The sequence below is a fragment of the Candoia aspera genome, chromosome 2 (assembly GCF_035149785.1).
Source record: "Candoia aspera isolate rCanAsp1 chromosome 2, rCanAsp1.hap2, whole genome shotgun sequence".
NCBI lineage: Eukaryota > Metazoa > Chordata > Lepidosauria > Squamata > Boidae > Candoia > Candoia aspera.
In genome coordinates, this window is record NC_086154.1 from 44,491,212 (window position 1) to 44,515,942 (window position 24,731).

The 24,731-nt window shown below is 39.8% G+C and overlaps 1 protein-coding gene across 2 annotated transcripts in view; it reads right to left on the reverse strand.

Moving 5' to 3' along the window:
- Positions 1-526: 526 nt before the first annotated feature.
- Positions 527-24,731, reverse strand: part of CHCHD6 (coiled-coil-helix-coiled-coil-helix domain containing 6) — a 251,274-nt gene continuing 227,069 nt past the window's right edge. For both annotated transcript variants that reach the window (XM_063291701.1, XM_063291699.1), the window contains one exon: positions 527-1,039. In XM_063291701.1, coding sequence (XP_063147771.1) covers positions 1,030-1,039 — 10 coding nt within the window. In that variant the 3' untranslated portion in view covers positions 527-1,029. The remainder of the gene's footprint in view (positions 1,040-24,731) is intronic.

Here is a 24,731-nt window from a genome sequence, read left to right on the forward strand (position 1 = left end):
ACACCTGCATATCTTGAGATGACAGCATCTGCTTGAATGCTATAATCAGTTATTTCTCAACAGAGGAATTGCCAATTTGGTAAATAAAGCTCATTATATAAAGAAATGGAAAACATATTACACTTGCCTAAGGGGAAAAACTGTCCAAAACAGGTAGATAAAGTAGCTTTGGCATCCTAAACTTTACAATGTAGAGGTCCTATAATGCAAATTTTGGTCAAAGGCAATCTGGCCAAAGAGACCAGAAATATCTGCAAAGGGATTTTTTTTTTCTCCAGGTTCATAGCTCCCTCCAGTATAGAAGAGAATTTCCTAAGATGCAAGCTGTGTTCTGATTCCTCTGAGTCAGTTCAGGTCCCCCTTCTCTCATGAGTGCGAATTTCTCTGAAATTTAAGATCAGCTAGGCTGTTGCTGATTTAAATTTGAATTTATCTGGAGACCAGATTCTTCAGTACAAGAATTGACAGTCAGTTTTCAAGTTATTTTTGAAATTTTGAATTAAAAACAACACCTGACAATAGAAAGTAAACATTAAACACTCTTTATTGTTTTGTTTGAATGCCTTGCCCCTTGTTAGCCATACATACATACAGACATTATTCTGTAGATGTGTTACTCTAAAAAAACAAGGGGAAACACAAACTGAAATATTGGGTAACAGTAACATTGAACATTTGACAGCCTTTTGGTTTTTGTGTTTCAATGAAAGCTTATGTTTAATATTCCATATTAGAAACAATATTTGCCTGTAGCACTCCTTTTCATGAATGTTCATCACATGAATGATGATGGCAACATACCTTTTTCAGAGCACAGCTTTGTCCAAGCCCATTTGACCCTTAAGTCCAAATTCAAGCATTGCAACGGATCCATAGAGGCATCTGTGTATGGACTCATGGTGTTTTTTGTGGTCTGCTAAAGGTAGAAGGCACTCATTTACATCAGCATGAAACCAAGGAAGATACTGGTCTTTGAAGAACTTCTGTTGTCTTCATTTGTTTTGGCAGTTGGATTTTAATCAAAATGAATCAACAATTCCTGAGAGAGAAAGAAAGAGAGAGAGAGAGAAATAGAAAGAGAGGAAAGAGGAAGAGTCTTTACTTATTCAATAACTGGGTTGGCAATGTAAGAAGGAATGCAGTAAAATACATTTTGTATTTCAAACCTTGAAAAGAAAAGGACATCCTCACAACTTGTTTTGTATAGGGAAAGTTCATCTGAAATCATGAAACAATACTGAGGTGGTGGTTGATATTACTATTACATCAATATCAGTAGTCTCTTATGGAAAATTCCTATGGCTATATACATATATTGACTTTTAATATCCACCTTTAATGTCTCTCTGTGTGGGCAATAAGCATTGCAGAGAAACACAAAGTGACAGTTCCCAGTTCTGAAGCTGTGGGTGGTAGGGGATGGAGAAAAAACAGGCAGCCACCATTGTTATGGTTACCATATTTTAACAGTCAGCTCTGGAGGGGTCAGCAATGAAGGAACTGAAAGAAAAGGCCAGAGAAGACTGAGCTAGAGAGAAATGCAACAACCTGGTGAGAACTGGTCAGATCAGTGGTTACTGAAACAAGTGAAGAACAGGCAGTGAGGGAAAGGGACAATGGATAGCATGGACACCTGGAGTAATTCTTGGTGATACTGCACCAAAGTGGAAGAAGCAGTACAGAGGAGAAGCTCAATGGACTAAGAGCCTGGTTGTGAAGGGAAGGAGAGGACTGAGGGTAGGAGAATGTGGGTAGATATAGGTGGGTAGGAGTAGGAAGGTTTATAATACTCTGTATAGTTGAATGTTGGGTTGTCCAGTGACTACATAAGTGGTTTGCATGTGGTAGCCTCAGAACCTATTAGGCCAATGATGTTGTGTGAGTGGCCACAGAGGAGACTTGGCAATAGCTCAAGGAAATGAGGAGGTTGGACTCACATAGTCAGTGACAGGCAGAGATAGGTATGGCTGAAGGCCTTGGGTAGATCTTTACAGAAGGAAAAATAACACTTGCTTTCTGCTACAAGTATTTTTTTTCTAATCAATGGCCCCAACCATAAGGTTACGTAGCCGGATTGTCAGATGCCTCTGCTGTAGTATTGTTCTCTAACCAGTGGCTCCAACTCTGAGCTCAGGTGGTTGGATTGTCAGATGCCTTGGATTCAGACTGGTGCTGCTAAATGCCAGGCCTGTATAAAATAAGATCTTATTCATCTATGATCTAGTGGTGGGTAAGTATGCAGACCTAGTATGTATTATCAAGACCTGGTTGGGCACCAATGGGGTCACTGTCCTCTTGGACACCTGCCCTCCCAAGTTTTGGGATCTGCACCAGCCCTGATACTTAGAGCAGGGGGAAGGGATGGCCACAAATGAAAAGAAAAAAGAAAAAAGAAAAAAACCAGATGGCTACAAACAATCATAAATACAGGGAGAGCACTCAAAGGTGCCAGCCATCCCCAAGAATGACTACCCTCCTCCCCACCCCAGGCACGGCGGCAGAGCCAAGTCTTCAGGGACTTCCGGAAGGTCAAAAGGGATGAGGCTAGCCTGATCTCTGGTGGCAGAATGTTCCAAAGGGAGGGTGCCACTGCAGAGAAGGCCCTCTTCCTGGACCCCACCAACCAGAGTTCTTTAGCTGACAGGGTCCGTAATATGTTCTCTTTGCATGATCGGGTGGGACGGGTTGATGTGATGGGGATGAGACAGTCCCTCAGGTAACCTGGACCCATGCCGTGTAGGGCTTTAAAGGTGATAACCTTGAATTGGACCCGGAAGCAGACTGGTACCCCATGCAGCTTGCGCAGCAAGGGTGTTACATTTGCTGATCTTGGGGTGCCAAGAATTGCCTGCGCAGCTGCATTCTGAACCAGCTGTAGCTTCTGGATACTCTTCAAGGGTAGCCCCATGTAGAGTGCATTGCAATAGTCTATGTGGGAGATGACAAGGGCATAAGTGACCATTTGAAGGGCCTCCTGATCCAGGAAAGAGCGTAACTGGCGTACAACACAAAGTTGTGCAAAGGCCCTCCTGGCCACGACTGCCACCTACTCTTCGAGCAGGAGTCGTGAGTCCAGAAGGACCCCCAAGTTAAGCACCGGGTCTGAATGGGGCAGTGCAACCCCATCCAGAACTAAAGATGACAATTGCCTGGATACAGAAGAGCCGTTAACCCACAGCCACTCCGTCTTACCAGGGTTCAGCTGAAGCCTATTGTTCCCCATCCAGAACCCCACAGCCCCCAGGCACCGAGGGCAGTCACGGCATCACACACCTCACCCGGGATGGAGATGTACAATTGGGTATCATCAGCATACTGATGATACCTCATCCCATGGTGATGGATGATCTCACCCAGCGGTTTCATGTAGTAGATGTTAAATAGGAGACGAGAGAGAACCAAACCCTGCGGCACCCCACAAAGGAGGGGCCGAGGGTCGGACCTCTCACTCCCTATCAACACCGATTGGGACTGGCCCCGGAGGAAGGTGAACCAGCGCAAAACCACACCACCCACCCCCAACTCCCTGAGCCGACCCAAAAGGATACCATGGGCGATGGTATCGAAAGCTGCTGAGAGGTCAAGAAGAGTGAGGATGGATGCATTGCCCCCATCCCGCTCCTGCCAGAGATCATCCATAAGTGCAACCAATGCAGTTTTGGTCCCATATCCGGGCCTGAAACCTGACTGAAAAGGGTCTAGTACCAAAAGTACTTTTGGTACTTTGAGGCATCATTTTATAATGGTTGATTTAATGTAGGACATTGCAGGGCTTGGTCCCCTCCCTCATATTATTTAATATCTATATGAAACTGCTGGGAGAGTTCATCTGCCAGTTTGGGGTGAGGTATCATCAGACTGTCAGGGATTGGATGGGGAGAAATAAACCAGACTAAATATCTATTATTTGATCACTCCACTGGTTGCCACTTGGCTTCTGGGCTCAATTCCTCAGGGAGATCTTATTGCAAAGATTGAACTATTAATTTCAAAAAACAAAGTCTGACCATTTGATTGGATCCTTAGCTGTTCCATTCAAATAAGAGATTTCCTCTTTGTTCATACTATCCTGAAGTAAAAGCAGAATTAAAACTTAAACTGAGCAAAGATCTCAGAGCAGTGTAAGCGATATAGATATATCAGGTTAGGACTTACCAGAAGAAGTCCACTTTGGAAGTTCTGGCTTCTACACCGGAGACTCTCAGAAAGAGTGTCACATTGTAAGGGCACATTCTTCACAGAGTCAAAGCTGGAAAATTTGGCTTCAGAAGGCTATTCTAATACTCATTTTAAGCATTTTGCTGCATTTATAAAGTCTTAAGATATTCGTAAAGTTCATTTTAAAAATATGGAATGTTGATTTTCCTCATAAGATGTTGTTTCTTAAATCTGCAACAACAATCTGGGTTCTTCTATTTTTAGAAACTTGGGAAAGAATATCAATTGGTATATCTCAACAAATACAATTCTTCAAGCTGAAAATTGTCTGCACAAATCTGATGATGAGAGTTGTTGAAGTTTATATGTCAATTAGATTAAAAGGAAAAAACAAAACAAAACTGCATCATAGAATGATCAGATAAACAAATTCTAGTCCCTAAAGAAGACTGAAAACAGGGCCCGCCACTGGCTTCCTAATCTCTAGCTCATTTCCCAAAAGGTTTCTGCAAACAAAAACTGCAGTTGATGGCACTATCAATCAGTAGAAGCTGCTCTCAACAGACACTTGATAAAATTACTTCTGAGAACAAGTTGTGGGTGGAAGGACTAATTACTATTTCTCCCTCAACCTACAAAAGACAAGTTGGATTCATGAAGGTTATGGAACTGATGCTGATTGGAAGCCAAAATGCTTTCACTGCTCATTAGTTGCTGCCAGATCATTTATAGTGACATGGTCTAAGGATTCAGCCCCATCTCTTAGCCTGGTCTACTCCAATCCTGAGAAGATTGGTATAAAAATTGACCAAGCAGCCCATTCCTTACCTGACCGCAAGAACTGCCAAAACCTCGTTCACTTAAATTCAAGGTTTCAAAAGAACTACATTAGAAAATAGAATCCCCTGTAGAAGAGAGTTTAATGTTACATGCACAGATTGTTTTGATGTTATTTTTTGACAGCCCAAACTTCCCCTACCTTTTGTACTTTATAAATGATTTTTAATCCTATGGTTTTATGTTTTTCATTATTTACTTCTTGCATTCATTTGAATATTTCTATAAAGCCATACCAGAATTATAATACTTATAATAAATAGATTTAATCTACGTAGTAAAATACAGGAAGATGTAATTTGTCTTCTGCTATTTCTTTGATGCTCAGTTGGACATCTCATCATGCTGGTTGTTGTTCACATTTAAATCACTATTACTTGCAAGTCTAATGTATGTCAAGTACCAGAGGCTTCAGACAAATTCTCCAACCCACTGTCTAAAAGATGTAAAAATGCCCCTGCCTTGCATCCATTGTGCATGCAAATGAGTAGAAGATGGCAATGCTCAATGTAGAGCACTGCAATACTATCAAATCCTCTACTATTCATCAATTATCTGAGAATATATGTGCTGGTGCCAGATAGGAGCAGATTTTCTACAATCTATAATATACTGTATATTCTCACCTTCCCCAACCTTATGCTCTCCAAATATATTAGACTTAGATAGGTTTCCAAATGATTTGCTTCCCATGGTGAATTTGTAGTCAGTTCAGGTACCTCATCAGCTGTGCTGAAGGACTAAACTGTTCTTTATTATTATATTTACTGTGAGGAAGAAGAGAAGCATTTATAGAAGTATCTGCCTCAGGTGCCAAAACAATGCTGTAAAATATTGCCAGGCAGCAAAATGTCTTGTTTCAATCCTGTTTAGAGAGGCTGTGTTGTGGCAAGGCACAAACAAGGAAGCAAGGATCATAAGATGACTTCTGTAAACCATGTTTAATACCAGGATTAAAAGCAAGGTGCAGAATCTTGGAAAATGCAATAGGAATTTCCAGCCCTTATTTATTAGTGAGTTTAATAAGTCTCTTTGAACTGTTTGAACTGTTTCTTCTGAGGCTTTTTGCAGCCCAGACTGAGCTGCAGTTTACGAAGACTCCTTTATCTCGGTCGTTTCTGTTTAACATTCCTACTGTCTCTCACACCAAGGTGGCTAGAGAGGCTCCCAATCGGTGTTGATAGGGAGCGAGAGATCCAACCCATGGCCCCTGCTCTGTGGGGTGCCTCAAGGTTTAGTGCTGTCTCCGCTCCTTTTTAACATCTACATGAAGGTGCTGGGTGAGATCATCTGTCACCACAGGATCAGTATCAGTATGTTGATGATACCCAATTGTACATTTCTGCCCCAGTTGCACTAAGTGCCTGGAGGCTGTGTGGGTCTGGATGGGGAACAACAGGCTTCAGCTGAGCCCTGGTAAGACGGAGCAGCTGTGGATGTGGGGCTCCTCTCTATCTGGCATTGTTACCTTTGTTGTGGTGCTGGAGCTTGAGCACCTCAATGACGCCATGAGCTAAACCGTGAAGGGCCACCCAAGACGGGAAGGTCATGACAGAGAGGTCAGACTAAATGCGATCCCTGGCGAAGATAATGGCAACCCACCCCAGTATTCTTGCCGTGAAAACTAAATGGATCAGTACAACCAGAGATATGTCGGTATACCATCGGAAGATGAGACTCCCAGGTTGGAAGATGGTCAAAATGCTACTCGGGAGGAACAGAGGATGAGTTCAACTAGCCCCAGATGTGACAACGCAGTAGCTCAAAGCCGAAAGGACAGCTAGCAGCCAACGGTGCTGGTGGTGAACGGCGAATCTGATGTTCTAAGGATCAACACACCATTGGAACCAGGAGTGTAAGATCTATGAGCCAGGGCAAATTGGATGTGGTTATTGGTGAGATGTCAAGATTAAAGATAGACATTTTGGGTGTCAGTGAACTGAAATGGACTGGAATGGGCCACTTCACATCAGATGACCACCAGATCTACTACTGTGCACAAGAGGACCACAAAAGAAATGGAGTAGCCTTCATAATTAATAGTCAAGTGGCTAAAGCAGTGCTGGAATACAATCCAAAAAACGATAGAATGATCTCAATTCGAATTCAGGGCAAGCCATCTAACATCAGTGATCCAAATATATGCCCCAACCACAGATGCTGAAGAAGCTGAAGTAGATCAGTTCTATGAGGATCTGCAGCACCTACTGGACAATACGCCTAAAAGAGACGTTGTTCTCATCACAGGAGACTGGAATGCTAAGGTGGGCAGTCAGATGACACCTGGAATTACAGGTAAGCATGGCCTAGGAGAACAAAACGAAGCAGGACATAGGCTGATAGAATTTTGCCAAGACAACTCACTCTGCATAACAAACACTCTCTTCCAACAACCTAAGAGACGGCTTTATACATGGACTTCACCAGATGGGCAACACCGAAATCAAATTGACTACATCCTTTACAGCCAAAGGTGGCGGACATCTATACAGTCGGTAAAAACAAGACCTGGAGCTGACTGTAGTTCAGATCACGAACTTCTTATTGCACAATTTAGGATCAGACTAAAGAGATTAGGGACAACTGACAGATCAGTTAGATATGAGCTCACTAATATTCCTAAGGAATATGCAGTGGAGGTGAAGAATAGATTTAAGGGACTGGACTTAATAGATAGGGTCCCAGAAGAACTCTGGACAGACATTCACAGCATTGTTCAGGAGGCGGCAACAAAATACATCCCAAAGAAAGAGAAAACCAAGAGGGCAAAATGGCTGTCTGCTGAGACACTAGAAGTAGCCCAAGAAAGAAGGAAAGCAAAAGGCAACAGCGATAGGGGGAGATATGCCCAATTAAATGCAAATTCCAGAGGTTAGCCAGAAGAGATAAGGAATTATTTTTAAACAAGCAATGCACGGAAGTGGAAGAAGACAATAGAATAGGAAGGACAAGAGACCTCTTCCAGAAAATTAGAAACATTGGAGGTAAATTCCAGGCAAAAATGGGTATGATCAAAAACAAAGATGGCAAGGACCTAACAGAAGAAGAAGAGAACAAGAAAAGGTGGCAAGAATATACAGAAGACCTGTATAGGAAGGACAACAATATTGGGGATAGCTTTGACAGTGTGGTCAGTGAGCTAGAGCCAGACATCCTAAAGTGTGAGGTTGAATGGGCCTTGAGAAGCATTGCTAATAACAAGGCAGCAGGGGACAACAGTATCCCAGCTGAATTGTTCAAAATCTTGCGAGATGATGCTGTCAAGGTAATGCATGCTATATGCCAGCAAATTTGGAAAACACAAGAATGGCCATCAGATTGGAAAGAATCAACTAATATCCCCATACCAAAAAAGGGAAACACTAAAGAATGTTCAAACTATCGAACAGTGGCACTCATTTCACATGCCAGTAAGGTAATGCTCAAGATCCTGCAAGGTAGACTTCAGCAGTTCATGGAGCGAGAATTGCCAGATGTACAAGCTGGGTTTAGAAAAGGCAGAGGAACTAGGGACCAAATTGCCAATATCCGCTGGATAATGGAAAAAGCCAGGGAGTTTCAGAAAAACATCTATTTCTGTTTTATTGACTATTCCAAAGCCTTTGACTGTGTGGACCACAACAAATTGTGGCAAGTTCTTAGTGGTATGGGGATACCAAGTCACCTTATATGCCTCCTGAAGAATCTGTATAACGACCAAGTAGCAACAGTAAGAACAGACCACGGAACAACAGACTGGTTTAAGATTGGGAAAGGAGTACGGCAGGGCTGCATACTCTCACCCTACCTATTCAACTTGTATGCAGAACACATCATGCGACATGCTGGGCTTGAGGAATCCAAGACTGGGGTTAAAATCACTGGAAGAAACATTAACAATCTCAGATATGCAGATGATATCACTTTGATGGCTGAAAGTGAAGAGGAACTGAGGAGCCTTATGATGAAGGTGAAAGAAAGACGTGCAAAAGCTGGCTTGCAGCTAAACCTTAAAAAAACCAAGATTAAGGCAACCAGCTTGATTGATAACTGGCAAATAGAGCGAGAAAATGTAGAGGCAGTGAAAGACTTGGTATTTCTAGGTGCGAAGATTACTGCAGTTGCTGACTGCAGCCAGGAAATCAGAAGACGTTTAATCCTTGGGAGAAGAGCAATGACCAATCTCGATAAGATAGTTAAGAGCAGAGACATCACACTGACAACAAAGGTCCGCATAGTTAAAGCAATGGTGTTCCCCGTAGTAACATATGGCTGCGAGAGCTGGACCGTAAGGAAGGCTGAGAGAAGGAAGATAGATGCTTTGGAACTGTGGTGTTGGAGGAAAATTCTGAGAGTGCTTTGGACTGCAAGAAGATCAAACCAGTCCATCCTCCAGGAAATAAAGCCAGACTGCTCACTTGAGGGAATGATATTAAAGGCAAAGCTGAAGTACTTTGGCCACATAATGAGAAGACAGGACATCTTGGAGAAGATGCTGATGCTAGGGAGAGTGGAAGGCAAAAGGAAGAGGGGCCGACCAAGGGCAAGATGGATAGATAATATTCTAGAGGTGATGGACTCATCCTTGGGGGAGCTGGGGGTGTTGATGACCGACAGGAAGCTCTGGCATGGGCTGGTCCATGAAGTCACGAAGAGTCAGAAGTGACTAAACGAATAAACAACAAACCATCATTAGTCCTTGATGGGGTAGCATTGCCCCAGACGGACCTGGTGCGCAACTTGGGGGTCCTCCTGGACTCATGACTCCTGCTTGAGGAGCAAGTGGCAGTCGTGGCTGGAAGGGCCTTTTCTCAACTTTGTGTTGTGTGCCAGTTGCGCCATTTCCTGGATCCGGAAGCCTTTCTCTCAGTTACTCACGCTCTGTTCATCTCCCGTATGGACTACTGCAATGCATTCTACATGGGGTTGTGAAAGGTGAAAGGTCCCCTGTGCAAGCACCAAGTCATGTCTGACCCTTTGGGGGATGCCGCTTTCACGATGTTTTCTTGGCAGACTATAGAGGGGTGGTTTGCCATTGCCTTCCCCAGCAAGCTGGGTAATCTTTTTACCAACCTTGGGAGGGTGGAAGGCTGAGTCGGCCCGAGCTTCCACTGGGATCGAACTCGGGTCATGGGGAGAGTTTAGGTTACAATACTTCTGCCTACCACTCTGTGCCACACGAGGCTGTCCTACATGGAGCTACCCTTGAAAAACATCCAGAAGCTGCAGCTGGTACAGAATGCAGCAGTGCAGGCAGTTATGGGCACTTCTAGGGCTGTGCATGTAACACCTCTGCTGTGCAAGGTGCAGTGGGTGCTGCTGTGCTTCAGGGTCCAATTCAAGGTGTTGGCTATGACCTTTAAAGCCCTTCACGGCATGGGTCCAGGTTACCCGCGGAACCGTCTTGTCCCAATCACATCAACCCGTCCCACCCAGTCCAGCAGGAAGGGCATGTCACAGAACCTGTTGGCTAAAGAATTCCGACTGGCGTGGTCAAGGAGGAGAGCCTTTTCTGCCATTGCCCTCGCCCTGTGGAACATCTTGCCCCCTGAGGTGAGGTTGGCTCCCACTCTTCTGGTCTTCAGGAAGAGTGTCAAGACCTGGCTCTGCCAACTAGCTTGGAGGTCCAAGAGTAATAGACAGCCCTGGGGGTGGTTGGTGGCTTAAAGACGCTCTCTCCACCTTTTAGTTTTCCTCTTTTATCTTCTTTTATTTTTTGTATTTTTTTGTGTTTTTATAATGGTTTTTTATGACTTTTTTATTTGTAAGCTGCCCAGAGTCACTTTTATAGTGAGATGGGCAGTGTATAAATTTAATCAATCAATACATAAATAAACTATGCAAGCCCCTATTCAATCCCTTTCAGCTCCAAACAAAGATTGTCTCTGATTGCAGAAAGTGACGAGAAGCAGGATACTGGCTACACAATTTATTCCCCAAATCTGCGTATCATGCACAGACATTCATTCTTTTCTTTGTTCTTAATTTTTGCTGTTCTTAAACTTTTTAAAAAAATTATAAAAGCCCACTTTGAATTAAGGAAATACCGATATACACACGTCTGTCTGTCTGCCTATTTATCTATCCACCCAAACCGTTTTTTTAACGAGGAGCTCATGTTCATCTCTGTTCTAGGGAATAGTTTGGTCAGTATTTTATTGTTCACTTGCTTCTGACCCTTTATAGTCTGGACATCATTTTGCCAGCATCCAAAATGATAATCAGACACCTCTGCCCTGGGATCTTTTCCATGTGCCTTTCATTCCCCACCCCCAGCCCCAAATGCAGGTCTTCACGTTTCTCTGTCAAATTTCATCCTGTTTATTTTGGTTCACTCTTCAAGATTGTCTAGACATTTTGTAATCATCCCTTTCTTTTCTAAAGTGTTCGCTACTCCTAGTTTTGTATCCCCTGCAAACTTGATAATCATCTCCTTGATCCCTCCATTCAAGTTACTAATAAAAATAACCTAAGCCATGTTTTATTGTTTCATTAAGGGGTTATCGTGAGAGACTTTGCTGAATGCTTTGCAAGGTTAAGATATGCTATGTCCATATTGGAAAGACAGTGAGACCTCAGATTTGCTATCTTTGATTGCTGATATGTCTTTGCTTTCTGTTAATGAACTGTGTCTTTACTAATGTAATGGAAAGACTAATCAATAGTGTTCCATGGGGTTAGCATTTAATGATGTGTTTAAAAATTTAAAAATATATTTTTATTTCCTGATTTTCTCTTTGTCTTTTTTTTTCTCTCATTTTTTTCTTTCCCCCCTCCCCCTTTTTGTATAATAAGGAAATAAAAAAGATTTTAAAAATGACTCATCAGATAATATTAATTTCCTAAGAGAAACAGAATCAAACAAGGATGAAGGAGGGTGCAAACTATAGGAATTATCAGATAGAAATGGTGATTAAATTAAAATGATGACCATCAAATAGTCTTAGAATGAATTTGATTTATGGAGACAGTGTATAGAGCAGGTTAGGAAGTGACTGACCCTTCTAACACTAAGCAAGTTGCTATGGAAGTTGGTACAAATTGTGGGGATGAGCACATATAATCTCCATGTAAGGGGATCAAAAGTTACTAGTCTTTGCTGACAACACAGCAATACTTGTAGCATACATGTTATTGTTTAGCAATTATTCTTGCATGTTTTGCAATAGAGCAGAATAAATTGATAATGCCAATATACACTTTGATGAAGACGAATAATTACAATAGCCATTAATAAGGATAGCCAGTGTCATTGGCTTAAAGTCATTACCCATTAATAAGGATAACCTTAACTGTCAGTGGCTTAAAGGCTTGATTATGGAGCCAACTATTTCTTTGAATGAGCATGATTCATAAAAAATAAATAAAATCACAGACTATATGTAATCTATTGCACAGTTATTGCTTTTTCCCTGATGCTGCAAATCTTCCATCTTCTTCCAGCTATTAGAAAACCCTATCAAGTATATAGCAATCCTTTGGTTGCGGAAAGAGCAACTTAAATGAATAGTTGGCCAATGCAGAAGTCATTTGCTAAAAAAGGTTCATTGTCATTGCAACCATCTGAATTCCAATCTTTCCCTCCATTATGTAATCCTGAATAGTTTTATTGCTAAGCTGCTACAGTCCTTGTAAATGTATGAGTAGTAGAGATATAATCCACAGACAGCAGGCTGCATATGGCTTCCAGAAGGTTCACTGTGTAGGCCCCATGTCTGCCTGTGAATTCACCATTTCCATTGTCTATTAACTGTTTCTTTTAGTCCTGTCTTCCCAGCCTTTTCCCCCTGCATTTTACTCCCAGGTTTGCTTTCCCCTCACTACACTGTCTGCCACTGCCAGCTCTCTCCTCCTTTCCCCATTCATTCACTTTTCCTTTCCATACTTCCAGACAGGAAAATTTACCAACAGTTGGCAATGTTATGAAACACGTTTGTTTTGTTTCACAGTTTCATTACATTTAACAGCACAGCTTATCATTCTGTGTGATATATTATTTTATGAAGTCACTGTTCTGTTTGTAAATACATCTAATCTAGTTTGAGATACTACAGGTAGACAGCATAGTCATACCTTAGACCAACCATAAACAATGAGCATTCAAACTGGTGGGGAGTGGGAAAATGAACCCAGCAAGAAAATATTCATTATTATGCCAAGTTTCATCCCATGTTTTCTGCTTGATGATTTGACTCTAGCCACAGAATGGATTCAAGCCTACTCCCTGATGACTAGTCTTACATACGTAGGAAAATATATTGGAAGGGCAACGTTTAATTATGTAAGTTCTGCCTGAAATGGTACAGTCTAGGGGCAAGTTTATCACCTCAAAGGTAGCAGATACAATTCTCTGTACATTTCCTTCAGCATTAAAAAAAATCTGTGGGAGGCACATTCTTTATTCTTCCTACTCTAGGCATTTTAACTCTTTTTTCTTTTTTTATGTATTTTAAATTTAAATATTTATTGTAATGAATTTTACAGACAGAAATAGAAAAACTACAAAATACAAAAAAAACAGGAAAGAAATAAAAAACTACAAAAACTAAACTAAACATAGACACTCGAAAAGAAAGGGGAGGAGCTATCTATGTCATATATTAAACAATATCAAACATATTTTCAAATCTATCTTGGGGTGAAAAGTAATTAATAATTCTCTAACACTTGAAAATATCATAAAATCCATGCCACAGAAAAACATACATCATTTTGTTATTAGTAGATAAAATTGCCTTTTCAAAAACAGGTAAGCCACACATTTTTGAATCCAATTGTTGATATCAGGAGTATAACTACTTTTTCAATTTCTCAAAGTAAGCATCTTAGCAAGTCCCCAGGCCCAATACTCTATGCTTTATAAACTTTTTTTACTCAGTTTTGCTTTGGCCAGCTGCTATCTCTCCTGAAAAAGAAAAAGATTCTGACCCTATATAAATTGGGAGATATTAGCAGGAAATACCCTGAGAAGGAAAGGATAAACAGTCCTTCCTATCTGTACTGAAATTGTGCTCAAGGTTTCAAGTTCCTTCAGTTGCTTTTTATCTTTTTTATTTTAGTGAAAAACAGAAATTAGTTACAAACCGTTGAGAGGAAAAATAATTAGGATCTTAGCATAGGACCCAGAAAGGTACTTGGAAAGTAAGGAAGATGACCTTGACGGAGATATGCAAGCTCCATTGCCAAGGTGACAAGGAATAAAACTTATTCTAAGTCATGAACATCCAGATAGCATTTGGAAGTGGCTCAGACACTGCCCTAATTCACTGAACTACAAGGAGGAGGAGAAAGTACAACACAATCAGACTTGCAATATTCTGTTACTATAGCCATTCTCAACAAAAGTAGCTTTAGCCTACCCGTGGAGTTGATTTCTCAATCTGGTCTACCTAGTGGGGCTAACAGGTACTTGATACACAATTCTCTATCTGTAAAGCCTGTTAACTAACTTATTTTCACTCTCATTGCAAGGTGACCACCAGTATATTCATGTATCCACATTTGGATGCTCCAAATAATGTAACTGAGAATGTAAGTGGAATACTGTACTGGTTGTATTAATATTTTGTGCCCTGAATGTCACAGAGAACATCAGTGCCCAGTCATGTGTCTTTGCTTTATGAAGGATTATATCTCTGTTGAATCATCTCAATTTTTCATATAACATTAAAAAGGTAGAGAAAAACAGCTACACCTCCTTACACCTGCACACTGTGGAATAATTCACATCCTCTATTGATCTCTAGGTATTCTACAACTCACCTGTTTGTTCATGCATTATAACATATTGATTTCCCTTGCACAATTGCTCTGATCACTGTTATCACTTGGAGAGAGCCTAAATTATTAGTCCATTCAGAACAGGCATTTTTACCTATTGTGAAATCTCACCTATTCTCAGGAAACAGTCAAAGAGAGATACCAAAGGCTGAATCCCAGTCTTCTTCCAAACAGCTTTTCCAATGACTCATGGCAAGGAAAAAAAACTCTATTATAGATGCAAAGTCCTGTGGAAAGGAAAAAATCTAATTCTGCCAAGGGTCACTATTGTGATAATGACTGCAAATTAACACAAAAAGGCAACACAAAAAACTGTATGGTTTTTTTTTTTGCTAGTACATCTCACAAAAAAAATTGCAAGAGGTTATTGTTTATATAATATTTTAAGTATCTTTGCAGCAATCAGGTGAGGTGAAATATTGATGTACTTATTGCACAGATAAGTAAGAGTATGAAATGCATAAAATCAGCTGATAAGCACAGAGCTCTCCCAAGCTAAAGTCTCGCCCCCTTCTTAGACATTTCGTCTAAGTTAATGTAATAGTAATTACCTTAACTTGTAACAAAATAGTGATAAGCACATGCTATAGGCCTCTCTTCTCATTTCAAGCTGCTTCTAATCATGTATTGTCAACTTCACCAAGGAAAGGCCACTGGTATATATGGGGGTAGATCTAAAGAATGAATCTTTGTGGTGCAGCAGAAGGGGACCTGGAGATAAAATTCTCTGCCAGTTACCCTCAGATATAAAAACTGTATATTCATTAATATTTTAAAAGTTGTTAAAACCCTTGCTTCTGGGGAAGAAATGGTGGACTGAAGATAGCTCCACAAAAAACAGAGCCAATGACAACAGCAGAACGAAGACCCAGTGAGTAGACCAGCTCTTTGATAATTCCTCTCCAGACAAGGAGAGGACTTGAGATTGCCCATAAGTGCTCCAGACAGTTGCTCCTCATGAGGAGACTGCAAGATAGCAGTCTCCAGTGGGTTTAAAGCTCTGGGAAACGAGGGACTACCATCTTGTTCAAACTGCAGTTGGCACCTTTGAAAGGACACTAAGTTTGCATACTTCCTTTCCTAATAATTTTTGGAAATTGCCTGTTTACTGCTTTTCAGTCATTAGGAACCTTTGCACCAACAGGTTTTACAGAGACACTACCTAGGGAAAGGTCAGATAAGAGACAGTATAGTCTGCAGCTGGATAGTGGGAAGGGCAAGAGGCTCAGAAGAGACCCTCCCTAGTTTCTCGGGCTGTAAAGGAGATGGGGGTGGGGGAGAACTATATTTTTCAGACTTGCAAGATTCTGTCAATGTAGCTTTACAATAAAGTGGAATTAGCTCATTTGGTTGTGTTTCCAATCTGGTCTACCTGGTAAGGTTGACAGTTTTATAGAAACTTTAATATTTATGTTTTATGAATCAGGAAAGCAGGAGACTGGGGACCTTACATAGGACAGATCATTAATCAGCAGTCTTAAACCTGAAATAGTAGTAATATCTGATCATAGATAATTCTTTACAATGTGGCAACTGTTAATCTGACTGGAGGTAATAAGATCATATCAACCATAAAGAAAAATTATTCTGTCCTTAGCAGTCTGAAATGGCTTCAGCGCAGTGAGCCAAACTGACCTAGGGTATAGTTATCCTTTCCATTCTGCATCCTTAACAACAATTTCACATTTTTCTATAAACACATGGCATAAAACACAACAATCATCATCATTACTTTACAGAAAAAGTTTATAAAGCACAAAATGTTGTCTATACCTTCCAGTGCAACTGGATTAACTCCCACTGCTCTCTGCGTTCCCTAGACCCCAGAAGGGATAAAGGATTGCAATTGACACATGAAGTTTTCTGAAGTGGAATAATGAAAACCTGCACAGATTCCTTTCAGGTTTTAAGGGGATTAACAGGAGCTTTATAAGTATTTATGAGTAAACCTCAGCTAGTAGCAACACAGAAGGAATTCTTTCCTTTCAATTCTAAATAAAGTTCGGTTAATCTCACCCAGTGATATAACAGAACCTCTTTTATACACAGTGTAACCTGAAATCAGTTACTGAACGGAAGACAAATTAACAATATTGGGAATGGCTGGAAAAAATTGTTTCCCTAAGGTCACTAGATGGGGCAGTATGTCTGTACACCTTTGCAAACAAAAACAAAATGTTTCACCTTCTGGAGAGTGGGAAGAGAAAATTATCTTTCTCTCTACCAGTGTAGCATGTCAAGGGCCTTCAGATCTTTCTGAGATAGCAGCAGGGCTAGGAGGGGCTTCAGCAAGTACCTTGGCAAGGCCTCTCCTCCACTTTTCCCTCTAATTTGCTCACAGACATGGCATTCAAGTCAATTAAAAATAAATCAGTCTATAATTGTGGCAGTGGAAGGAATTATCATCACTTTGAAGTTTTGTTTTACTGAAAAACCATTTCTTCTCTAATATCTGAATTAGGGACCTATAAAGGAAATATATTGTAACTACTACTGCTACACAGTTGAACTCATTCAAGCATCTTTAAAACTTCTATTCTAAAACATCTTTTATTTTTTGGTTCCTGCTTGGCTAACGTTTCTAGAATTCAAGCAAGAATAGCCATTTCTGCAGTTTAAACTGCTACAGTATATGCAGCCCAGCTAGGAGGGTGGGTGTGGATCTCAGAGCAAAATACTCTTCAATGGTGCTCTTAATTGTCTTTCTGCTCAGTGATACAGTGAAATTTCACCCAGAAGTATTATGAGCTCAACTTCATTTGTTTAACTGTTCACATTTTCATTAAGTTGTTGCCATTCAACAGCCCGTAATTTTATTTGTATGAGAGCTATATTCATCTCGTGTGTACAGGTGCCAATGCTGTTCCCTTTTCTCCTTGGCAGAAAAACAATGTGTCAGCAAAGATGGAAGCAATCAGAAGCAGAAAAAATACATGGAGGAACATCTCTCTACATATGTACCTTAGAAAGACTATCTTCAATTTTAGCAAGCTTGCAGGTGGGAAAATTTACATAGGATATGAATGGAAGTACAAGCAAAGCTGCACTACAACTAAGCCATTCTCTTAAACTGCTACTGAAAGCTTCATTCAGTAACAAAGGCCTCGAAATTGAGCTATTAGGCACAGAAACCCTGCTTATATCTGAGATGTCCCCAAAGGACACAAAATTCACAAGTGTAACAATGGGAAAGCAAATCAGAAGGTTTTACCTGCTATGTGATAAGCCCTGGGAAAGCAGTCAGACAAGGGCTGGAATATAGTAGACTGATGTTGTCAGGACTATGATATGAGAAAGATGATATACTGGGTGACTACTAAAATGAAATGCTGTTTATAAAAGGAAGCAGTATCCCCAGCATAGCAGTACATTACACGTATCTCATAGTTAGTGGCATATGGGATACAGTATGTTGGTTTGTCAGACTCTAGATTAGAGAGCCTGGCTTGCATAGAACAGTATAAACATTGGGCTTTTGCTGTGCTTGAGGCATCTGCCCAAAAATCTTCCAAAATTTACCAGCATTTTGTCCTTATCATTAGCAGAACTGGTAACCCAATCTTCTCTTTATCTTATTTAAAAGCATTACACGAAAGTGATGACCAAAACCATGATGGGAAGTAAAGGATAATAGTCATGGGCCATCCCTGATGAACACTGCATATAGGAGATTGTAACTTGGAATGCAAAGAAGATGAATTACTGAATTAAGGAATAAAAAAACATACATGTGTAATTGTGAATAGATATGAATGAAGCTGGCCTCATCCCGTGGAAGGGAGCTGATGAATACGTACGTGTACAGTACAGGAATGAAGGAGTAGATTTATGAATTAAAGAGCGAAAATACATGCCAGAAAGTATGATTCAGATGCATATGAAATTAGAAACTCATAGGCTGATGACAGTTTCACATTACACTCCAGTAAACTGTGATCATGAAATAACCAGGGATATTGTTTGGGGAAAAACTGTGAACCATGTATGAATGAATGTAATCTGGGGGAAAGGTGACATGAATGGATGGTGGGAATGAGATGAGAGAGTACAGAAAAAGTGATTGGACCATTTGGAGCAGGGTTTTTCAACCTGACTGATTTGAAGATGGGTGGACTTCAACTCCCAGAACATGCTGGCTAGGGAATTCTGGGAGTTGAAGTCCACCCATCTTCAAATGGGCCAGGTTGAGAAACACTGATTTGGAGATTCAAGAATAAATGAGAATGATGACTGGTGTCAGCTTAAAAAAAAGGCTGTTTGGAATACCTAGTTGAAGCATAAATCTATTCACAGTACACAAGAAAAAAAGATGAATTTAATGTTTATGATGAAAGACTGAGAAAATTAGTGAGATACAAAGGTGATGGTAGGTTCTGAATGTGGGGCAGATGATCAAGAGCAGATCTTAGGAAAACTGAAATGAAAAAAAGGGGGGGGGAAAGCGAAAGAAACTAGTGTGACTGCACAAAATGTGACTGCACAAAGAGAAAGTACGATCCCTGTATGAAAAGGATATAGAAGACAGATTACTCTCCCTACAGAATAAATAGGAAATTGGCATTAGGCAAGAAGATGTGGAAGAGTGAAAAGAATAATGAAAGTGCCACAGAAGTGCGTAGAGTTATATTACTGAGAAATAAGAGAAAGGATGCTTAGCAGAATGAAGTGAAAGAGGCCATGGATGAGGGAAAATACTACAAAAAATAAGAACAAGAGATACATATTCTACAGTGTGTATGAAGAGAAAAAGGTAACTGCAAACAATGTCATTAAAGAGAACAAAGAACAGTTAAGAGTAAAAGAGGCAGAGAAAATACAGAATTATTCTGATGTTAATAAATTGTTTTGGAAATGGATGAAGAGGAATAAACAAGGATTCTCCAACAAAGTGACTGGAATTAAAATTAAAAGATTTGGGATGAAACGGATGTGAGGGAATGGTAGAAGGAGTGTTTTAGAAATTATGTGGTATGTTAAAGAGTTGAATTGAAATGAATACTATGTACAAGAAAAAATTACAAAAAGGAAGTTATAAATGTTGAATGTTGAAAAGGCTACAGATGTAGATGGTACACATGGAGAAATGTTAAAATATGAATGTGGTTTGCTAATAGAGTGATTGTGACTTTTTAATGGGTGAGCAAATACATATCTGCACCCGATGACTGGAATAACACAATTATTGTTCTGTTACATAAATGAAAAGGCAACATGGGTGAATCCAAAAACTACATAGGGATTATTACCTGAGAAAGCATCTAGCAGAATTCTGATTGATAGGGTATGAGAAGTGACAGTGAGCAAAATCTGAGAAGTGCAGTGTGACTCTTTACCAGCCAGAGTAAAATTCTGTAAAGACTAGAATTTTGCTCTTCAGCAAATCAATGAGAAATCTAAGTATCTGAAAAAGAAAATTGGACAGATCTTTCTTCATCTGATTTTTGACAAATGGTACCAATTGTTTCTTATATTTCACTTGACTATGTAATATATGTTTGCTTGTGACAGATCCCAAATCAACTGTTTGGGTGTCTGGTTGTCTGTCTGGTTGGAACCAACTGATTCTTAAGTAGGAGTCCCAAGTACAGAAAGAAGGAAGGGAGACTAGAAAGTTGTCAGCTGGGAATAAATCAGGATACTACTGATGAAAAGTATATAGCAAAAAAAGATCCAGAATAAGCTTCCAATTCACCATTTCTTCATTTCTGTCATTAACAACTTAAAACTAGTACCCTATGGGTGCCAGTCCTAAGAACATATTGACAACACAGAGAAGGTCAAATTTATCCCCAACCCAAAGGGGATAAATGAGTGGGGATTCCAAGTGAATCCTCCTGCTTATGTGGCCTAGGCATTTACAAGTTGTAATGTAGTTTTAGAAGGCTATACAGTAAGAAAGGTATGGGGTGAAGCAATTCATTCTTACTAACACAAAGAAGCTATGGCCTTAATCCTAGAACTGCCTCAAATGTGGCAACCGGTCTTACATCAGACTTGTAACCAGACTGGCTTACTAGTTTATATAGCAAACAAAATTATAACTACTAGCTTTATTGTAGAACACAACACACTTGACTTGTAACTCCTGCAGTGACAAAATAAAAGCAGTTACAGAAGAGAAGCTCCAAAGTTTTAAATCAAAAAATATTATTTCAAAGAGGAAATTCCCCAATAAAGCAAAATTAAGCATCCTAACAGAATGTTCCGCAAATCGAGTACTATGATTACTGAATTTTCTGACAGGATCCAATCATGACCTAATTATGAAAAGAGGCTTGCTTAATTATCATTCATGCAATAGGGAAAATTTGGTTTTCATGTGATGTGAAATATGGCATCAGCGAAAAGAAAAGAAGAAAAGAAAAGGAAAGAGAACTTGATAGCTATTGAAAATTTCTGAGGAAAAAATTAAAGCCTTATAAATAGTCCAGCTATTCTGGAAATAAAATGAGATGGGACTTGGGCTGGAAAGAGCATGCAGTATAGGCATTACACAGAAACAGATTTGTATTTAGTAAGACAAGGCAGCAACTTGCAGAAACGGGTAGAATTCTGCAAAGTAGCATCAAGAGATGAGAATTAGCACATTTCACTTCCACGACTACAAAAATGTAACTTTGAACTCTGCATATTTGCTGGCTCTATTTCTTTCCTTGGCTACATACTTGAAAATAATGCTTTACTTTGAGAAAGGTACTGAGATTGATCAAGACAAGTGTTAAAATTAAATGAGGAAAAAGAAAAAAATTCAACCATCTTATAAAGTGTCGGAAATGAAAGGCAAACATTTAAGGCCAGGAATAATTCAAGATGCTGAAAAACTTTTCATTTTTCCCAACCTTGGTTTGGGAGGGGGAGAATCAGCCTTAAAATGGTTTGGACCTAGTTCATTTACAAACTTACACGTTTTTAAATCTACTGTTGAAAAATCTTTAAAATATGTAATTGCTTTAAAGGTCTGATATTGACATTAGAGTCTTTGGAATAAGGAATGTAGAAATGTAGATGCTAGAATAAAGGACACACAACCTGATGGATCAAATGAATGCATAATGATTAAACTCAATGAGAAACGAACATTTAAATACTCTTTTGGGCCCAAATAATTACATAAATTCACACTGCTACTGAATGCATGATCAAGAATAGATACTTGGAAATACCTGTTTCTTTCCTTCCTTCTTTCCAGCTAATGATAATGCTAGCTACTCTTCCCAGGCTAAACAAGATGAAATGTTCAGATGTCTGTTTCTGTTCGTACTAAAATGGTGATAGGTATGTGAATGGAAATTTTCCACAGACTATTTTCAAATCATTTGAGTGATATAACATGAGGAATGTTAACTCCCATGGTAAACAGCAAAGAAAGCAAGTAGTTTCAAAACACCGATTGTTTTGAAAGATCTAATTTTGTCTTAATCGAGAAGTTCACTAACTATTAAATGAAGCAAAAAATACTAATGAACATTTGCAATATTCAGGTAAGGTCCTCTCTACAAAAGCCTTAGTTTTCTCTTTCATTCTTATCTAGTCTATGGATCACACGACCACACTAGGAGTGTTTACAATTGATTATATTGTATTGTATTGAAAAAACTCTTCTTTACTCTGTGCCTGCAGATATAATCCCATTATGCTTCATATTAATATAAGAAAGAAACTTAAGGCATATTAGAGGAAAAGTTTGAGCAGAGATTGAAACAGATATAATTTACTACTTGTTATACAGTCTATCGTGGAAAAAACAGAACAGCTTTAGTATTGAAATAAATCCAAACTTTGCTTTGAAGTTGCTGATGACAACTTTCTCAACCATGGCTTTCTACTTGTTAAACTGGAATCAACATGGAAGCAGCAGCAGTATCAAAATGTTTAATGATACGCACAGCTGATGTGCATTAGAAGACACTGTGACAGAAGAAGAAAAATGCATCATATTATTATATTATTTAGCTTTATAGCACAGCCAGAAGCTCCGCTCCCCACACATACTTATGTAGGCAGGTTTATGGATGGCCTTCAATGGATCCTTGGTTTCCAACCAACCATGCCAGAGTTGTTAGTAACTAGGAGCTCTCAGCAGGAGGCCTTGAATTACAGCAATCAGCACTGACAGAACTGAAATAAGTCAGTCTCTGCTTTTTCATTGGTTTGCAAAAAAGTAATCAAAACACCATCACTCTCACTGCAAACCAACCCACCCAACACAAAGAGGACAAGGCAGCTATTTGACTTGCAGTAAGCTTTTTCATTTGTCCCATTCCACTTATTCTGGCATTGGTCCAGACAACTTGCTCTGCTTTTCATGAGCTCTGTGGTGGCCATTTCTCTAAAGCTGCCTATCATTTCCTTATCAAACAGGAAAAAGGAAGGATCACTAGAGACACATCTCAGCCACACTGAGATTTCACTCTCTCAGTGGGCTGTAAGTGCCCCTATAATGTTAGCTTTTTAAATCATGTGTTATTATTACCCGCAGTTGCCATTCAATCTGCAAAGAATAAAGCACTGGGGGTTTCAAAGCCTACACAATAACTCTGAGCATTTGCCAGTGATTGGGCAAACAAAGCTACCATGTTTCAATTATATTGGAAACCTTTCTGTTGTGTGAGTCTGGTGGGGTACGTCCATGCGTGCATGTAATATAGGCAGGTGAGTAATATTGCCCATGAATGGGCTAGTTACTTTACCAAGATATGCTTTAGTATCTGGCAGTGCAAATGTGTCTTTTAATAATTATTTACAAATGTTGCTTGTGTGCACATAAGACCATGAGTAGGTATATGCACCCTGAACCCTAAATATTTCAGATGAATCTTCAAAGAAGGAAGCACCCTTGGATTCATAAATCCAGCTGTGAAACTTTTAGCATATTCACTGTAGCAATGTTATTATAAAGATCACAGTCACAAGAAACAGCACATCCAACTGAGTAGGATCCAGAGGTAGATATTCTCAGGAGGAAATTTACTCTTTCTCTGGACTCCACCCAAGGGTGTATTTCAAGAGCGTAACTCCAGGCAGACCGACTGAAGTGCACAGTTGTAGTACATGCCCTTTTAACAGCATTTTGGGGTGCAGCAGTCCAAGGCGACAGAAAGACGCTGAAAAGTCGATAAAAGCAATCAGGGCAAAAAGTAGGCAATTTCTCTTGCAGGAGAATGGTAAAGATGCATTTAGGACTTCAGGTGTTCCTCAGAGTTGCTTTTTGCAGGAAGTCTGGGCTCCGTACCTATCAATAACTCAGGTTATCAGTCTAGACAGTGAAGTGGCTTTGATAGGATGCAGAAAACCTCACCTCCTTCTGTCAGAGCAACAAGATATGATAAGATAAAGTATGATATAAAATTTCACAAAGTCACATTTACAACCATTCATTGGTTTACTGTCATCACTTGAGAGCTTTCCTAACTTTATACTGTACAAAAAAACAATGTCACATTAGCTGACTTCTCCACAATTAATACATGAAATCTAACTTTTTCTGGTCCCTAGCTTGATCCAGAGAGAGGGATTTTCTAGCCCCCAATAGCAGCTGCTGAAAATCTGTAGGCAAGGATAAATAAAAATACTGGGCTAGTTTTCTTGATGAGTCAAACATATTATAAGAGCCATAGATTTCTAATCCATCAATTTTCCTTAGCACTGACCATTTAAGCAGAACTCTTTAATTGCTTTTACAAAACATGAACAACATATCCTCTCAATCCTCTGGTGAGCTATTGGAGCCCAGATATAGCAATACATGTATAAGATGCCAAGGCAGAAATTAATGCACCACTTAGGAAATTAAAAAAAAAAGTCAGAGGTGAACTGTTTCTCCCAGGATCAAATAGTAAATCAGAACTGAAGTAAGTGCTTCAGCATCTTATGCCTCAACCAAAAAGTTCATCCTTTCTTTTTCAGCTTTGCTTCTGTACATTAAATCCCCTGCTTGCCATCTCTGTTCTTCCTACATGCACAAAATAACACATGAT